At 41.5% G+C, this 17747-nt stretch overlaps 1 protein-coding gene across 3 annotated transcripts in view; it reads left to right on the top strand.

Annotated features, from left to right (window-relative positions):
* The window catches only part of LOC107378938 (zinc finger protein 236), a 109431-nt gene that overhangs the window by 42076 nt on the left and 49608 nt on the right, over positions 1-17747 (top strand). For all 3 annotated transcript variants that reach the window (XM_070550928.1, XM_054740632.2, XM_054740633.2), the window contains exons 15-20: positions 1115-1216; positions 5881-6023; positions 6263-6366; positions 8894-9045; positions 10493-10669; positions 13118-13418. In XM_070550928.1, coding sequence (XP_070407029.1) covers positions 1115-1216; positions 5881-6023; positions 6263-6366; positions 8894-9045; positions 10493-10669; positions 13118-13418 — 979 coding nt within the window. The remainder of the gene's footprint in view (positions 1-1114; positions 1217-5880; positions 6024-6262; positions 6367-8893; positions 9046-10492; positions 10670-13117; positions 13419-17747) is intronic.

Below are 17747 nucleotides of genomic sequence, written 5' to 3'. Positions count from 1 at the left end.
ACAGACAGAAAGGTCAGTAATGAGGCCTACAGAAACTAGTTAGTGGGCTGAACCTGAATGTCATATTTTCATGTTTCTCATTGCTATTTGTGAAGAGTTAGACCAGGTCTCACCTAACTAAATCTATAAATATTGAATTTGATATGTTTTCCTCCAGATGCTTCAGAAGTTAGACCACCTTACCCCGGTTTCACACTGCAAGTGTCAGTGGAACGGAACAGCAGTGGAGCGGCTCACTCGCGAACTTCAAAGCGGTCCTTTTCACACCGGGAGAGTCTTGGCCGCGGCACGGCTTCCTCGCTGCGCCTCGTTTTAAGCACGAGATTCTAAAATCCCTCGAGACTTCCGACACCTTCCTCATCGAGAGATCGCAACCCCCTCGAGGGATCACACCGTTGCACGTCTCGAAAGAAACTGGTGGTAAACAAAGCCGTTCGGTCACATGTACTGACGTAAGTTATATATAACATCACAACGTTGCATTTTATTTTGAAAATAACCGGGGATTCTACACTGAAACCATGTGGTTTCTTGTCTCGCACAATGTGAACTGCGGAAATTGAAGTGTCCCAGAAGCGGCTTGCGGAAAAAATAGAACTCAATCCTATCTTCAGCGGTGCGGCGTGGCATGCCGCTTCTGCAGCGGCTGGTTTGAAACACTCCATAGACTATAATTGGATTCTATTTGAAGCGGTGCCGCTTCGCTGCTGTTCTGTTCCACTGATGCTTGCCGTGTGAAACCGGAGTTAGTCTCAAACTCAGACATTGCTCAAGTCCTAAATGGACCATCTCAGTTGGTGAACAGAGGGTCTGTGCTGCTTAAGGTAAATGGTTAAATAAACTTAATGTTCTCTGAAAGCAGACTGAGTTTGCATTTTGAGCTTTCTGTGAATATTTCTCACTTTTACAGCTGAAGTGAAAAGTTCACAAATATCTGACCTTTAACAAACTCAAAACATTGCACGCAAATCAACAAAAGCAATTAAAAAGGGTATTTATTTTTATCAGAGAGGTGTTTACTGAATTTGTTTAAAATTTAAAAAATGAAGAGATCCTCAAATGAGTAATCTAGAGTGTCCTGTTCTGCTTCTTTTCTTGTTTTTTGTACTGACAGACTCGTACGTGACTACCCAGCATGCTTTGCCTCAAAATATCGGCCAGTTTGAGACACCAGCACTTCCTCAGCCTGCGTTTGACCAGCAGGCTCTAACTCAAGGTACAAACACAAGCTGATTCTCTGGATGATGCTTAAAGCTGTGCTTTGTAGCATGACATCATCAAGGATTGGAGGAGAAGATTTTGAAATTTGAACATGCTTTAGCTCCCCAGCCCGTCACACCTCATTTTTTAAGGAGCTGAAAACCACACCTCACACTGCACACACTGCACACTGCACACTACACACACACACACACACACACACACACACACACACACACACACACACACACACACACACACACACACACACACACACACACACACACACACACACACACACACACACACACACACAGCCTTGAAGCACTAACAGAGGGTCACTGTGGCTGTATGTTTTCGATAAGTTCCTACTCCGACACACCTGATTCTAACTGCTGATGATCTCCACAATCTTCTTCGGGTTCTGCGGGGGCTCATTTTAACCCATCCACTGTCCTATCAAGTGACCCCGCCAGGATAAGGGGTGGTTAAACAGTTTATCCTTTGGCAAGAGTGAAGTGGTGCGCTCCGAAAAAAAAAAATAAATAAATAAATGAAGAAGCGCCTGGGGCCCATCTGACCCCATAAAAATGCAGGAGGGTTAATTAAATCTGCGGAGTTCAAGCAGGGAAACATGACATCTAAAACAGGCAGGAATCCGGGTGCTTATACATTAGAGTCGGCTCTATCTCTTACGGTCCCGCATGCGTGATTCATTTTCATGTTGGATGTTGAGTAAACTTCTCTGTCTGTAGCACGGAGCTGCCGTTCAGTAGGAACGGGGGTAGAGAACAGAGCCTCTACTCTTCCTCCTCTATCTGCTTCCTCTTCAGCACATCCTGAGCTCCTTCAAAGGAATCTCCTACCATCTTTATGCAGATGACATCCAACTGTACATCTCCTTTAAGCCCCATGAGATGTCTAAGCTGCACCTGTTACACACCTGCTTAGACTCTATCAAAGCCTGGATGGCTGGGAGCTTTCTACAGCTGAATGACGATTAGACTGAGATCCTCATCTGTGCCACAGACAAGCTGGTTCCCAAAGTCAGAGACTCTCTTGGTCAGCTTGCTTCTCACACCAAACCTTCCGTCAGGAATCTTGGCATGACCTTTGACCCAGCTCTCACCCTGGATTCTCATGTCAGTTCTCTTGTTCACTCTTCCTTCTTCCATCTCAGGAACATTGCTAAGCTGAGTCCCATTCTGTCTCGCTCTGAACTTGAGACAGTTTTCCACACCTTCATCTCCTCACGCTTAGACTACTGTAACTCTCTTTTCACGTGTCTGAGCAGAACCTCCCTGAACCGTCTACAGGTGGTTCAGAATGCCTGTGCTCGGCTTCTGACCAAGTCCTCCAAACACACCCACATCACCCCGCTTCTCCTCCAGCTTCACTGGCTGCCAGTCAACTTCAGGGTTCATTTCAAGATCCTGGTTCTGGTCTATAGGGCCTTACATGGACAAGCACCATCTTACATTGGTGATCTTCTTAGTCCCTACACCCCCAGCAGGTCCCTGAGGTCCAGTGACCAAAGCCTACTGGTCGTGCAGCGCACCAGGCTAAAGACCAAAGGTGACAGATCATTTGCTGCTGTGGCCCCCAGACTCTGGACCTCTCTCCCCCTGAGCCTGAGATCAGTGGACTCCTTCAAAAAGCAGCTGAAGACTCACTTGTTCAAGCTGGCTTTTGTATGACCTTCTTCACCACTCTCTCTTTATTCTGCTCTCCCCACCTATTCCACCTTCCTCAGGATCCACTGACTTCCCTCTTTCCTATTCACTCTCTCTCTTTCTTAACATTTTTTTAAATCACAATTGTCTATTTTTGCTCATTTTTAATATATTTTAAACATTTTCTAAATGCTTTTTTATATTTTTACATTTTTTGTTTTTGTGAAGCGCCTCGTGATTTTTATCTTGAGAGGCGCTATAGAAATCATTCTTTTTTTCTTCTTCTTCTCCTTCTTCTCTCTGTGTGCCTGTCCTCTGCATCGGAGCTCTTGCCCCGGCAAGCAGGCAGTGTGGCACAAGATTATGAGGACACACACAGCAAATTAATAAAATAATGTGGTTCAGAGTCTCCGAAAGCAGCACAGCTCACGCCCCCCCTTTGTTTACCTTATTATGGAGGACACCACGGACTTACCCGCGCATATTAAACGCCGCCACAGACTCAGGTATTTACGCATCCCCGAGAAGTCCCTCAGATTTGTATGTGAGCACTACACCGCCCGTTCGAGACTGAACTGACGCCATCCAACCCTACCAAACACCGACCGTGCCAACCCTAATGTGTAAGCGCCATTTGATGGCAGCACACCCCTGCTACCTACTAGCTACAACAGGCTAAATCAATAGAGTAGTGTAAAGTTGATTGCTACGCTAGTCACTCAGCTTCAACGCACAAAAGATGAATCCCTGTTCATTCCCCTCCCTACTCTTCCACAGTTAGCTCAAAGTTTAAAGTCTTACATTAACTCAATGCAGGTGGAATTAACATTCAAGCTAGGTTAGTGTGCTAAGCTGAGTTAGGTGCATCACCTCGTAGTGCAGTCTGGGAACTGGGGCACATTTTTGTTGATTGACATCTGCTTCTTGTGAATATGCAAAACACTCTAGGCTTGTGTAGATGTTTGGTTTTGCTGTAGAGACCAGGAGTGGGACTTAGGGGAAATATTAATTAAGAAAGGTCACCTACTTTAAACAACAGAGTCAGATAATCAAAATTTTAAAGTTACTTTAGAATTTTTAAACAACAAACTCCAGCTTTAAACAAGTCTAATGTTCCCAGACAAGTTTTATTGTTTCCTCTGACAAACTCACCAAGCTGCTACTGTACTGACTCTTCTCGTCTGTTTAATCAAACAGAGGAATTTTGACAGCAAATTAAGTGAGCATCTAACATCTGGGTGATAGATCTCTGTTTCCCATTCTCCCAGGAGGCTCTATATAACCTTTGGATCAGGCTGTAACAGATGTGGGATTTAATCTGTTCAAGGAGGAAGCCATGTGGCCTTGATTGTCATCAAATTTGAAGGGTGACACGTTTCACGTATCCAGATAAGAAGGCTCTTGAACATGAAATCATGCTTTAACCCTCCTGTGGCAGGCTGTCAGGGCTGAAGCGGTTTTATGTCGTGTGATTGAAGCGCTACAACTGGTGACACCGAACCCTGGGGGCTTCTTGAAAAAATCCAGTGTTATTTGTTCACTTACCACAGAATCTCATCATGTAAACTGATTCATCTGTTTAATTACAGCTGTAACACACACACACACACACACACACACGCACGCATGCACGCACGCACACACACACACACACACACACACACACACACACACACACACACACACACACACACAGGACTGAGATTTGAAATTAGCAGTTCTTCAAATGCTTGTATTTTTCTGCATAAGTGAGTGAAAACATTCAAAACTAGCAAAGTGTCCCTAAATTGAGATTTAAGTGTAGTGTTAGTTATTTTATTTGTCAAGTAGAGGCTCGTGGGCCATGTTAGCCTAGGAGCTATTTCCATATGGCTAAAGTAACTTACGCAGTGGTACGTTGTGATTTTAGTTACTTAGTCAGTCTGAGTTCTCCCTGAGCTCCCAAACTGCAGAGTAGGTCTATAAAATAACAACTGTTGAGTAAAAATTGAGTGATGCACAGATATGACATTTTTGGACCAATATCAATATGCTGACATTAATGCTTCTAAAATCAGCTGATTTTGTATAAAATAATCATCATTAAAGCTGAATTTACATTATTACATACACACACCACACACATTTACACTTCTGAGATTATTACATTCACTGTCACATGACTAAACAAATACACATCACCCCCTCACCCTCTGAAGCAGGCAAACAAATGGAAACAAGACGGAAAAAATATCGGTTGTTAATATCGGCCTGGTTTTATTTATCGGACCGATACCGATATTTTAAAAAATGACTTACATCGGCCGATACCAATATTGATGCTGATACATTGTCCATCCCTAGTAAATGGCTCCTCCTGAAGCATAAACCTGCAGTGAGGCAAGCATTTTGCAGAAGCAACTGCATCCTAATGTTTATTGCTATGTTGGGGTTTTTTGCACTCTACAAATGTTAGCATTGAAAATAATCGCCCAGCTTTTTAGAATAGGATCATCTCATGTTGAGACCTGGTGGATTTATAATTGTTTTGGTCCGGATCTCACACCACGTGGCACAGTCAGCGCTCAGAGGATGTGCTTAGGATGACTCTCTGCTCCAACTTTGTAAATTTTAGTTCAATAGCTGTAAAATTGACTAACTCGTTTTTTGTTAGCTAGGGGGACATTAGCTATGCCGAACATCTTCATTGTGATTAATTCCAAGAGAAAATGAGCTGTAGACCTACATCCAATGATCTCATTTGAGTTTCATCTTTCACCTTTCAGGGTGAGTGCTGATTACTGTGATGCTTCAGTTAAGTTTTAATGAAAACTTCATGATCAAAAATAAAACACACATTTCAGAATCTATGTTTACAGTTTCTATATGACTTCTACTGTCTTTATAATAAATATTATTACATGTAGTGATTGTTCCCTCTGTTACAGGCTGGACATCCCTCTGATTTTATGTGCATCCGTCAGTCACATTATGAGCTAACAAGTGCTGCTGTATTTGTTGCTTCCAGGCTTCAGCATCACCGACTCCAGCTACAACCAGCCTCAGTTTTCTGCTGTTCAGCAGCTGCAGGATTCCAGCACTCTGGAGTCTCAGGCTCTTTCCTCCAGCTTTCATCCCCCAAATCTGCTTCACGTCCCTGGCAATGAGGTGGTGAGTACTCAGGGTCTTAATCTTAAATATTTAGATCTTGTACTTTTTAATTAAAAGCAACAAATCTCTATTTAATTATTGTGTTGCTAATATAAAACTTTAATCAATGTTCAACTCAAATTGTAACCTAACTTCCACTAAACAAGCATGTTTCCTCTCATTGTTTTGTCTGCATCATAAACATGACCCTGCCTGCTTTAATGAGTATTATATTGTGTCTTTATCTTTTATCGATCCAGACAGATGGGCTCCTTCAGCCGAGCGGTGAGAATGAGCTGCAGCTGACTACAGAAACACCAGACTACCAGGAAGACAGTGAAGACAGCACAAAGAGAACCTACAGGTTTGTTTTGGACCCTTTTCCTTTGGCGAGAGTCACTCTGTGTAAATATGCAGAGTACTGCCACCTCTCCACTGTTTAAACTCCAAGCCTTGTAGCAGCTCTGCAGTTCAAAGTCTTAAAATTACTCAGGCCACCCTTGACTTGCAGTGGAGCGACTCAATCTTGGCTTCTGTGTGCTCATTTCATCATTTAAGGTTGATTGCGCTACAACTCTCGAGTTTGATTAAGCGCCATGCTGCCCAGGTGATTTTAAGACTACGCTGGGCTTTGTTTCTTGGTCATTTCTGCCAGTCCGGCTGAAGACCAGACATTTGCTTTGAATGCCATTTGCTGCTCTCATCCTATTTATATTTGTCTGTATTTTAGAATCCTCTGAAGATAAGGCAACAACGTTTTAAAGGGCTCTGTTAGTGGGCCTGACCCACAGATATAATCATTCATATCAGTGTACCTGTCTCTTTAACGGGTTAAAGTAGATTTTACATTGTTTTGGCCAGCATGTTTAATCTGAAGTCATCAGTTCTGAGTTAGCAAAGATCCCTAGATTTGCCTCACTTTTACCATCTCTAGCTCATCTGGAGCAAGCTGTTGGATATAATCTCCATCCAGTCCTGGGTCTTCCCCCATTGGTCTCCCTCTGGTGGGATGTGTCTGAAACACCTCCGATGGAGGTCTCCTTAGCCAAACCCAGACCACCTCAAAGGACTCCTTTTAATGCAGACCAGTAACTCTTCTGAACTCTTCCCATTGTCCCTAAGGATGAATTCAGCCACTTTGCAGAAGAAACTAATTTGTAATCAGTAGCCTCTCTCTTCTGGTCACTATCCAAATCACAGACCATTGGTTAGGGTTATAATGATCAGCAGCTTTGCCTTCAGGCTAGGGATGCAACGATACTCCTTATTTCCAAACCAATACGATACCAATACTTGGATCTGAGTACTCGCCGATACCGATTACCGATACAGCTACTTCTACCACACAAAAAAATGCAATGATTTGGAATACAGATTTTATTTTCTTCTCTGCTTTCAACAGGAACATACTGTGAGGTAGATGAAAAGTAAAATATATGAATAAAAATCATCACAAAACTAAAATATTAGGTGAAATGAAATGACAAGTTACAGTGAAGCCATTTTCAAGCAACTGCATTGGTATCGGTCCCTGGTATCGGTTAACTTTTACCGATACCGATACTGGAATTTGTATCGGTATCGGCACCTATACCAGTATCTGTATCGGTGCATCCCTACTTCAGGCTTTTCATCAACATCTGGCTCCAGTCTACCGACACTCATGAACAAGACCCCAGGATACTCCAGCTCCTCAACCTGGATCAGTGACTCATTCCCACCCTAGAGTTAGAAATCTATTTTTTATGTCGAGGACGGAAGTCCCAGACTTGGAGGTGCTAATCTTCATCCCATCTTTTCCACACTTGGCTGCAAACCATTCCAGGACCAATGGGACCACATATTCCACAAAAGCAGCTATGCAGTCTGACTGTAGACCCTCCTTCACTTGGCTCTAAACTCTGATCATAGATGTACAAAGAATTAGCAGCAAAGGGCAGCTCAGAGTCCAGCAATCACTGGAAATCTGACATATTACTGGTAATGGGAATCAAACTCTGAAGTCCCCCCACAGGGGACAAGTCATAAACCCTCAAATGTCCTTGTGAGGGTTAAAAAGCACATTACCCCCCAAAACCTGAGGTTGGACTATCATTCAGACTATGGCTGAGGAGAGTTCCACCACTCTGGTGTAAACATTTATTATACTTAATATTCTTGGTAATCATCTTAGCAGAGGTATTTGTCTTAAAATTAGAAAACAATCCATTAGCAGCCTGCTGATGTAAAATAAGAGCTGAAGCAAATGAGCTCCGATTTTATCCAAGAATTAAACAACCTGCCTGCCAGCTCCTCTTTGCCTTGTCAACATGTTTATCCTGTTTGTTTATTTGTCCTTAGCATTGTTGCGTTATTTTATGAGAGATTGTGTTCCTGCATTTATACGAGGAGACCAGGAAATTGATCTTGGAATAGATGGTGAAAGAAGAAATAGTTTTGAAAACAAACCATTTAAAAAGCTTTATTGGGATTTGGACCGGAAACAAAAGGGTATTGAGGCACTGATGGAGGTCCTGGTGTGACACTGGTTCAGTCAATAGGGATAGAGTAAACAAGCTCATCTGAGAGGAATGTTTCAGGATAATATAAACATAAAGCTGGATGAGTCAATTTCTTTTGGAAAAAGATGGTTAGTACAGTAAATTGAGAAAAGAATGCCAATAATAACTGGAACGACTGTGTGAATTATGTCCAAAAAACACAGAGGAAGCCTTCAGAGTAGTGTTGGATTAACAGTTTTCATGCTTTCTTGTTTCATTTTAATTCAAGAGTCCAGCAACTGCTGCCTGTGTCACCAACTTACTCCAGTTATTCCATGCATGCAGCAAATTTAAAACAATGTAGTTACAATTAAACGTTGCAAATGTTCGTTATGGTTTTTGTGTCTTCAGATGCACCTGGTGCCCTAAAGGTTTTAAAAAGTCGAGTCATCTGAAGCAGCACATCCGATCCCACACTGGGGAGAAACCATACCGATGTGACCTCTGTGGGCGCGGGTTTGTTTCAGCCGGAGTGCTCAAGTCTCATCTCAACACTCACACAGGTAAACTTGTTTCATAGCTGCAAACAGTTTTCAAACTTTTTTTCTTAATAAATCAAACCAAGTCTAAACTGTATTCAGTCCATGCTTTTGAAGTTTCAGTAATTAATTAGACTCTACATAATCTGTAAAATAATAATGTGAAGTGTTGTTGGAAGTTTAGAATATTACAATTCAGAGTTGCAAGTGAAATTAAGTCTGTTGCTATATTCCCCAGAGTTAGATGAGTGGGAGAAAGCAATTCTAACAAGCTCAGTCATTCTCCAGTTAGCTTTAGCTTAGCATAAACAATGTAAGTGAATGATAACGGTGAACATTTTGTGTGAGAAAGTAAGAAAAAGCCTCAATAATGATCCTAAATTTTTCTAGGTGACCTCGATAATCATATCAACTGCAAATTAAAACTAGATGAATTGTATTTCTTGCAGAAATGCTGTTTGAATGCTGAATAGCTGAACTGAAGTTGAAACTAAGCTAAATTGTCAAAATGAGCTGAATGTATTTTGAGCATTTGGGAGCAAAAATCACTAACAAGTGAAATGAAGCCCAGAACGTAGGTGAACAGTGGGGGAAAAAAATTCCAAACAGCAGAAAACTGAAACCTCTGAACAAAGTTTAAAAGATGTGACGACACCTGAAATGAATGATTGGTTGGTGGTTAGATCAAAAAGCTGAAAGGATTTTGTTGAAAATTGAGCAATCCCATTTATTTCAATGAAAAAAAAGTTTAAAACGATCTCGAAAAATATTTAAGGAGTCAATGCCAAAAGTAATGCCCAGAAAGAGCTTAACGAGCTGAACGTTTGGATACCAAATTAGCTGATATAGCTGAAAATTTGAAGGAGTTGAAACAGTTCCAAAAACGTAAGGAAGCTGAATAAAGTGAAACAGGATCTCTATAGTTTGAATGTTGTAACCAGCATTCAATAATAACACAAAGGAATTACAGGAACAGATTAAGACTTGAGGCTGTATAATGACAAAGCACCGCTGTGAGGTGTTGCTACAAGGCACAAGGACATGACGCTGCAGCCCTAAACCCGCTGTTTACTATCGTAAGGGCGAGATTTTGTAAATGTTATTCGGTAAGCCTGGAAGTGACAATTTCAGCCAGACATCACGCCACTGCATCATGTCCTTGTGCCTTGCAGCAGCATCTTACAGTGATGCTAGTTGTTACCATTCACTTACGTTGTTTATGCTAAGCTAAAGCTAACAGAATACTGCCAGATTAGGAAAATGACTGGGCTGGTTACTAAATGCATTTTCCCACTTATCAAGTTCTGGGTAATTTCACTTAGGGGTGGAATATTCCTTTAAACTAGAAAAAAAATTCTGCTTTCTGCTTTACTTTATGTGTAATGAATAACTTGTATTGTCTCATAAACTTTGAAAACTAACTTTCTGGAAGCTGTAGAGATTCCTTTTCTTTGTCATTTCTCACCAACAGGCATGAAACCATTTAAATGTGATGTTTGTGATGCGTCTTTCACCACCAACGGTAGCCTGAGTCGCCACGTAATCATCCACGCCAAGTCTTTTAAATGTCCGCTGTGTACCGAGAGCTTTAGGACGACTTTACTATGTAAGAGGCACATGAAGAAGGAGCACGGAGTTCAGGAACATGGTAAGAAGGCTGAAACGATGTTTGGAGGTTACATGTTTATTAGGGGTGCACCAATATGAAAATTCTTGGCCAAAACCCAAAACCAAAAATGAGGAAACCAAGACCGAAAATGAAACACCGAAATAAATTATGCCAATAATCAGAACCATAGCATTTATGGCTACGAAACAAATAGAATATTTATAAAATAAAAAAAATTATAAATGTACAGGCTTAAAGTGACTCTGTGTATTTTCCCTGGCGATAGGGGCCAGTACATACCTAAATCATTGCAAGCAAGCATTATTTTTGTGTTCAAGTAAGACCTTACCAACAGATGACGGTTAGGGTCAAAAATCCTTGGGATCACAACCTCCAGCAAAATAACAAGAACAGCAGATTCCCTTTCATCACTGGCAATGAGTGAAGAGGTAAATATGTAAAACAACAAACTAACCATTTGTTACAAAATGCATTCTGTCCTCATGGGCTTCTGTAGAAGAAAACATGGCATCCAATATGGTGTCGCCCAGGGACTTGGACCTGCTCCCGTGTATTTTAGACCCGATTTTTATGGTTCTTTCTATATTATAAAACCACCAATATTTTTCAACAGCTGGGCATCTTTTAATTCATTTACAACAACATTTCAGTGGATATTTCCAGAGATTAATGGTAAAAGCTACACATTGTCACTTTAAAACTGAAAGGCCTACTGACATGGACAGTAAAATCAACCCTTTAAGCGCCAAAGTTGCAATATTGCGTTTAACGAGCCACAGCTGAAAATATAATCCTTCATGAAGTTTTCACCAGAAGACATTGGAGATGAGTAACTTCAATCTGAGCCACACTTTTGTGTGTTTCTATTGACATTTTAAGAGTTTATAGAGTTTGAAAACTGCCCCTCCCCTCCGTCAAGAGATTCCCGACTGAGGGGGAGGTGAGCAAAGCACAGATTGTGAATATTATTTATCAGAGAGGAGAAACTTACAATACTGACAGGTGTGTTCACTATTTTTCAAAGCTCTTTGTCTAGTAATGGCTGACTCTGATGAGTAATAATCACCCTCTGATGAAGATGTTCACTCGTCCAGTGAAAAAGAAGGGGATGCTGAGTCTGTGTGCTTCATGAAAGTAAACACGTGTCACACACATGATCCAAAGCTTATTTCACTGTGTTCAGGACATGGTTAGAAAGGATGCTAAAAACTCCGCTAATAGTGACAGACGTAGCAGGAATGTAAAAGAAAAGCCGGTCTTACGCAGTAAATAATAGAATAGAATAGAATTCAACTTTATTGTCATTGCACATGTACAGGTACAGTGCAACGAAATGCAGTTTGCATCCATCCAGAAGTGCTTTAGCCGTGATATAGATGTATTACAATGTATATTAGCAATAATATAGATGTGTAAGTAAATTACAGAAGTGGATCTATTACGTATGTTATAATGTACACGGTATGAAGTATCTTATGAATATTCTATGACTATAAGTATGTACAGGCTGTAGTTAATACAAGCAGTTCATGAGTTTAACGTGGGTCATATGTCAGGAGGCAGAGTTCAGGAGTCTGACAGCTGTTGGGAAGAAACTGTTCCGGTACCTGGTGGTCTTAGTCCGGAGGCTCCTGTAGCACCTCCCAGAGGGCAGCAGGGTGATCAGTGCGTGTGATGGGTGGCTATGGTCTCTGATGATTTTCCCTGCCCTTTTCAGACACCGCTTCCTGTAGATGTAAATGTGAAAGTGAAAGCAAAAAGTGCGTCACATAACTGATATGAATATCCCAGCGATCGAAATAAAACAGCATTACTCAAAGGGGAAAAACTTTACTTTTGTGATTCAGTCTGAATGTACTGATTATATGAATCAAAGAGCAAGTTGCCACATGAGGGCGGAGCGAGGTGAAACGAAAACGGGGTTCACCTGATGGCCTGTTTTGACTGTGTTGTTTCAGTGATTTAGGTGTTTCGGCCAAGAACCCAAAATGTACTTTTGGGTCATTTTGGGCCAAAAATTTCAGTGGCCGGATTTTCAGTGCATCCCTAATGTTTATACAGTAAAAACTTCCCATGATAATGTACAAATTTATGTGGTAGAACATGTCTAGTTACCAAAAATGTGCACATCTAGTGTTAAATTTATATTGCCTTCTGAAAGTCCTGGTATGTGTGTCTCAAGAGAAGGAACATAAAAAAGGATCAATCTCCTTTTATTTTGCCTTTATAAAAGAGGTCAGGTATGTCAGGAAAAGTCTAATAAATTCCTCAATTCAGTGATCGGTGTCAGGGCGACATCTTATTGGTTTACATTTCTAACTGAAATCCTACCTTACAGCTGCAGAGGTTAACTAAGTAATTAGCTTGTGAGGCATTTAATAACTACTGTGTGTTCTAGAAAAACCACATCACCCTTCTCATTTACACACCTGCTGCTATAAGGCGTGACAAACCTTCTAATTGCAGTCATAAGTCTGGATGCGCATGACGGGGAAGAAGAGGATGATGATGTAGAGGCTGAACAGAAAACATCAAAGAGGAGAAGTTTGGAAATCATCACTTTCACCGAAGAGCAGGCCGCCGAGCTGGCTAAAGATCCTGGTGAGGAGGCGTCTGTGTCGGAGCGGATCCTCGCCCAGTCAGCGGCTGAGAGGGATCGGATCAGTGAGATCAAAGACAAAGCTGTGGAGCTGGAAACCGAACCCAAGTTTGCCAACTGCTGCAGTTTCTGTCCCAAGAGCTTCAAGAAGCCCAGCGACCTCGTCAGGTAAAGGCTAATGCATGTTTATCAGTAGTTAGTGGAGAAACTCTTCAGCCTGGAAGGATGTTCATAATGAAAGTCTGTGGGAGTTGTTCATGGACACCACTCTGACTGAGGATGATAATGATTATGTAGTCTTTGTGAATGTGGACCTTATCAAGTCTCGTTGATCCCATCTGGTGAAATTAATTTGAAATTAACCTCAATGTCAGGATGTGAAAGTGCAGTGTAGATTAATTATCACCTCTCTAACACCTCACTCTTCTCCTTCATACATTGGGTCAGATAAAATCCTTGTAATTCCAGAAACAGTTGATCATCAATGAGAAACAAATAAAATGAACTGCATCAACTCCACGTAAAATATTATTGTTTTTGCTAAAACGTGTCTCACTGCTCCGTGTCCTCTCACCCGGAGGAAGTTGAGAGGCGGAAGTATTGATCTGATCGATTCAGCCTGACTCAGCTCCGTCTCTGCTCGTGAGCAGCAGCAGTGAATACTTCTCTCAAGTCGAGTTTGAGGTGACAAGGAAACGGCTACAAAGAGTTTGTTCAGCTGAAAATCCGATTCATGCATCGAAACATTTAAATGTCCTAATTGGCCTTTACCTTGAATAGACACAGCCTTAGAAAAACAACACAGCACCTCCAATTAAGTAGTTTTAAAAAGTCTCATTCAGTAAGAAACTGTAATACTTCTGAAATACAATCTGTCACGCTGAGTTTCACTTGCATGCTGAATGTGAATTTTTTTTTCTACCCCCATCAGCTGTATTAGCTGCAAATGGAAAAAGGATTGGGTCAGAAACAGCCAGTCTTACCTATGTTACAGGGAAGATTAGCATTCATGGCCCCGCCCACCTCTGATTTCAACCATGAGGAGAGAGTAGAGTTTTTGCTAACATGGGCAGCGATAGAGTCCTGTTGCTGTTAGCCAATCAAAGGTGAGACATTTGCACACCATTGATAATAATGAACAAGACTCGTAATTCTGACGTTTTCTGCCCCTCACTCCTCTGTCTAAACTTGACTTCCTGAAACAGGCGCATCAGAGCTTTTTTCCCCCACAGAAAACGGCTCACAAGGTGTTCTTGAGCTCACAGCAGACCTTTAGAGCAGTGTGTGAAAGCCTCAGCATGGAGCACATTTTATTACATTTTCAGAATCTCCTTGGTCAACTGTTAATGGCTCAACTAAAGAGTAATGTGCCAGAACTGATTATTATCAATCTTAGCTTTTGTCAGAATTAAGCTTTCAGTAAGTGTTCCTAATAGTGTGAAAATCACATTATCGATTTGCCTCTGATGTCTAAAACAAAACATATGATTAAAAGACTTTCAAAAAGAATTGTTGATGGAGAAAAATCACTTAAAATGTTTAGAAATGTAGCAAAGCAAGGATAAACTCACCATTTTGCTCAGTTCTGTGGTAATGATCAATGTGACTTTGGTTTGATCAATAAGATGACTTTAGTTTTACTGTAGGACATTGCTCTAACTTACTTTTTATGTCCTCAGAAGAAAAAAATCAGTTTAATTCTGAATCAGCGACCCTACAGCGTCCTGCATCCTCCTGCACAAAGTAGAGTTGTAATGTTGTAAACACTAAAGGTCAAAGAGATTTCTGGTAACTTCACCTTGTAACCATAGAAACAAAAACCTGCAGCTGTCTGACAGAAACGTCCTGATGTCTCATCACTGGACACCTGAGTCAGAAGGCTGTTACCCCTTCTTTCCAACGGAGCCGTCAGCAGCACCTTACTGCAGCAGCACATCACAGCTGCTGATAGGAACCGCTGTGGTCAGCAGAACCTTTTCCATCAGAGCCGTCAGCAGCGCAAGTCGGCCGCGTCTCAGGAGCAGCATGTCGCGGCCCTTACGCGCCGTTTCTATTTTCTACGCGCGGCGCCTCTGAAACGGGTCAAGCAGGGGCGGCGTTAGGCCCGGCTACTTGGGCTCAAGCCCCGAATGTTTTATGAAAAGCCCCGGATCTAAATCGTGGAACTAACATGCAGTACCAAAGTCCAACAGAGAGGGAGCAGCTGGCAGTAGTTTGTATACAGCCTGCCTGAACTTCCACCACTGAAGAAGAAGGCCTTCAGCAGCCGGTGTCGGTACAAGATCTGCTCGGGTGCAAGATCGGCTCGGGTCCGTCGACTGCCGATGACGTCTAAGTAGTTGATTGGCTGAACATGAACCTTACGGAATTACGTAATCACGTAACGTTGTTATCACGTGACGTTGGTCCAGGCAAATTTTTTCTATTGGAAAGATGGACAACTTTTACAAAGAAATCCATCATTACCTCTTTGAAAATACACTTTTAGCATAGAGCTGCAAGTATAATAGGGCTGAACGATTAACTGCATGTGCAATTAAATTGCGATGTGACAAAAGGAGATTTTCTAATGGCAAAGGCTGCAATTTGGCAGCGAGTGGTTAGCGCAATGCTAATATACATGGAAAAACCCATAGGAATGCTAATGCTAATATCGCCGATTACATTATTACAAATTATGAATTAGAAACGTGCCAAATGATTACATTTGGAGTCTAATAGAAAGTAAAACTACCATCAATCAAATAAGTACAGACAGGTATTTTAGTAAAGCCAGAAAACTTTTAACTCCAGAGCTTTGGCTAGCAGCTATGAGCGTAACTGAACTACGCATGGACAAGACGTCAAAAACTCAACACAAATACTTCAATAAACGGGACACACTTCTTTCCTGCAAATACAATTTCACAGGTGTTGCTAATACCTGTGATTCTTCAAGAGATGTGCTCAAAGAGGAGCTCAACATGAATCAAATATAGTGTTTTATTTTACAAATACTATTATAAACACAAACTTACGTCTTAAGAAACATTATTTTAATAACGAAACTGCTAAATTCTTTCCAACAGTATAGATGTGTAGTGTATTTTGTCCGAGTGGATTTGCCGTACTTTGACGTCATCGGCAGTCGAAGGACCCCGAGCCGATCTTGCACCCGAGCAGATACTGTACCGACACCGGCTTCTTCCACACTCTCTGCCTGAAACGCATGAGTGAAGATGGACATAAGGACGTTTTTAGACCAAAAGTACAACGACAGAACCCCAGCTTTGATGAGACTGGTGTTGACTCAGGTTTGTGAGTCTTATTTGAAAATATTTGTTGTGCTGCTGGTTTGCCTAAAGTTAGCTTACTATCAGGTAAAGTTGTTGGAGAAAGAATGCGGGAATATTTACTATCATCTCACACTAAACACTAACAGGAACAATACTCTGCCCTGAATATGCTTAATATGTAGCTTCAGATTAAAAATTATGTGGTACAAGATAAATATATATGATGTTGACTAGTGCGTGTCACGTGTGTGTGTGTGCGCGCGTGTGTGTTAAGCCCCAGATCTTCTTCAGTCCTAAATCCGCCCCTGGGGTCAAGTTCGACATTTTTGGGGAAGGAAAGACAGGAAATCGGACGCGGAAACGGAGCAAAGCTCTCGAGATTTTCAGAATAAAGAAACGTACTGCCTTCCAGTTGCTTTACTTTAAAAAAAGTTACTAACTGTGCAGCCCCGTGAGATGTTATCACCTAGCTAGCGGTCTCCTTTGTTTTTCAGGTCCGTATTGGCGATTATAAAACAGACAGAACCTAAAACACAAAACTTTTGGAGCCATGTTGTAGTTTTCTCCTGCTTGTTGTTGTGTTTACTGACAAAGTCACTCGTGTGACTTTGTGCTCTGTCGGTGACAGCGGCTCCCCTGCTGCTTCGCGTCTCGTGGGAAGGGCCAAGCAGCAGCTTATGCGAGCAAGACGTGCTGCTGCAGTAACGTGCTGCTGACGGCTCCGGTGGAAAGAAGGGGTTAGTCTAGTTGTGTAAAAGACAGATGTTCCACAAACAAACACTAAGCGGATCTTTCATGTGTTGATCTTTGAGATGGTGCAGGTAATCTTTTATTCTAACAAGCTTTTATTCATATTGATATAATTTAAGAAAAGCAATATTTTCTTGCAGAACAAACATGAAAAGTGTTTCAGAGAACGGTCCTTTGGGAGGGTTGAACTAGGGTCAACAAAGACACCACCGAAGTAGGAGCTTAATAACGCAAACATTCAGATTAAAAAAAGACCAGAAGGAACCTAGTTTTGTTTGTTTGTTGTGTTTGACTGAAGGACCCCCCCCCCCAGTCACTTTCAACTATCTTCCTTTTATCTGTGTTTGAAGTTGTTCCTAGTGATGTATGCTTAAGATTATTAATTTATCTAAAGATAACAAAAGAAGCCTATACACAGCTTGTGTTATCTTTATAAGCTCTAATACTCAATAAGACCTAAAAAACATACCGG

This window comes from Nothobranchius furzeri, chromosome 5, assembly GCF_043380555.1.
Source record: "Nothobranchius furzeri strain GRZ-AD chromosome 5, NfurGRZ-RIMD1, whole genome shotgun sequence".
Classification (NCBI taxonomy): domain Eukaryota; kingdom Metazoa; phylum Chordata; class Actinopteri; order Cyprinodontiformes; family Nothobranchiidae; genus Nothobranchius; species Nothobranchius furzeri.
This window is presented reverse-complemented; position numbering and strand designations above follow the sequence as displayed.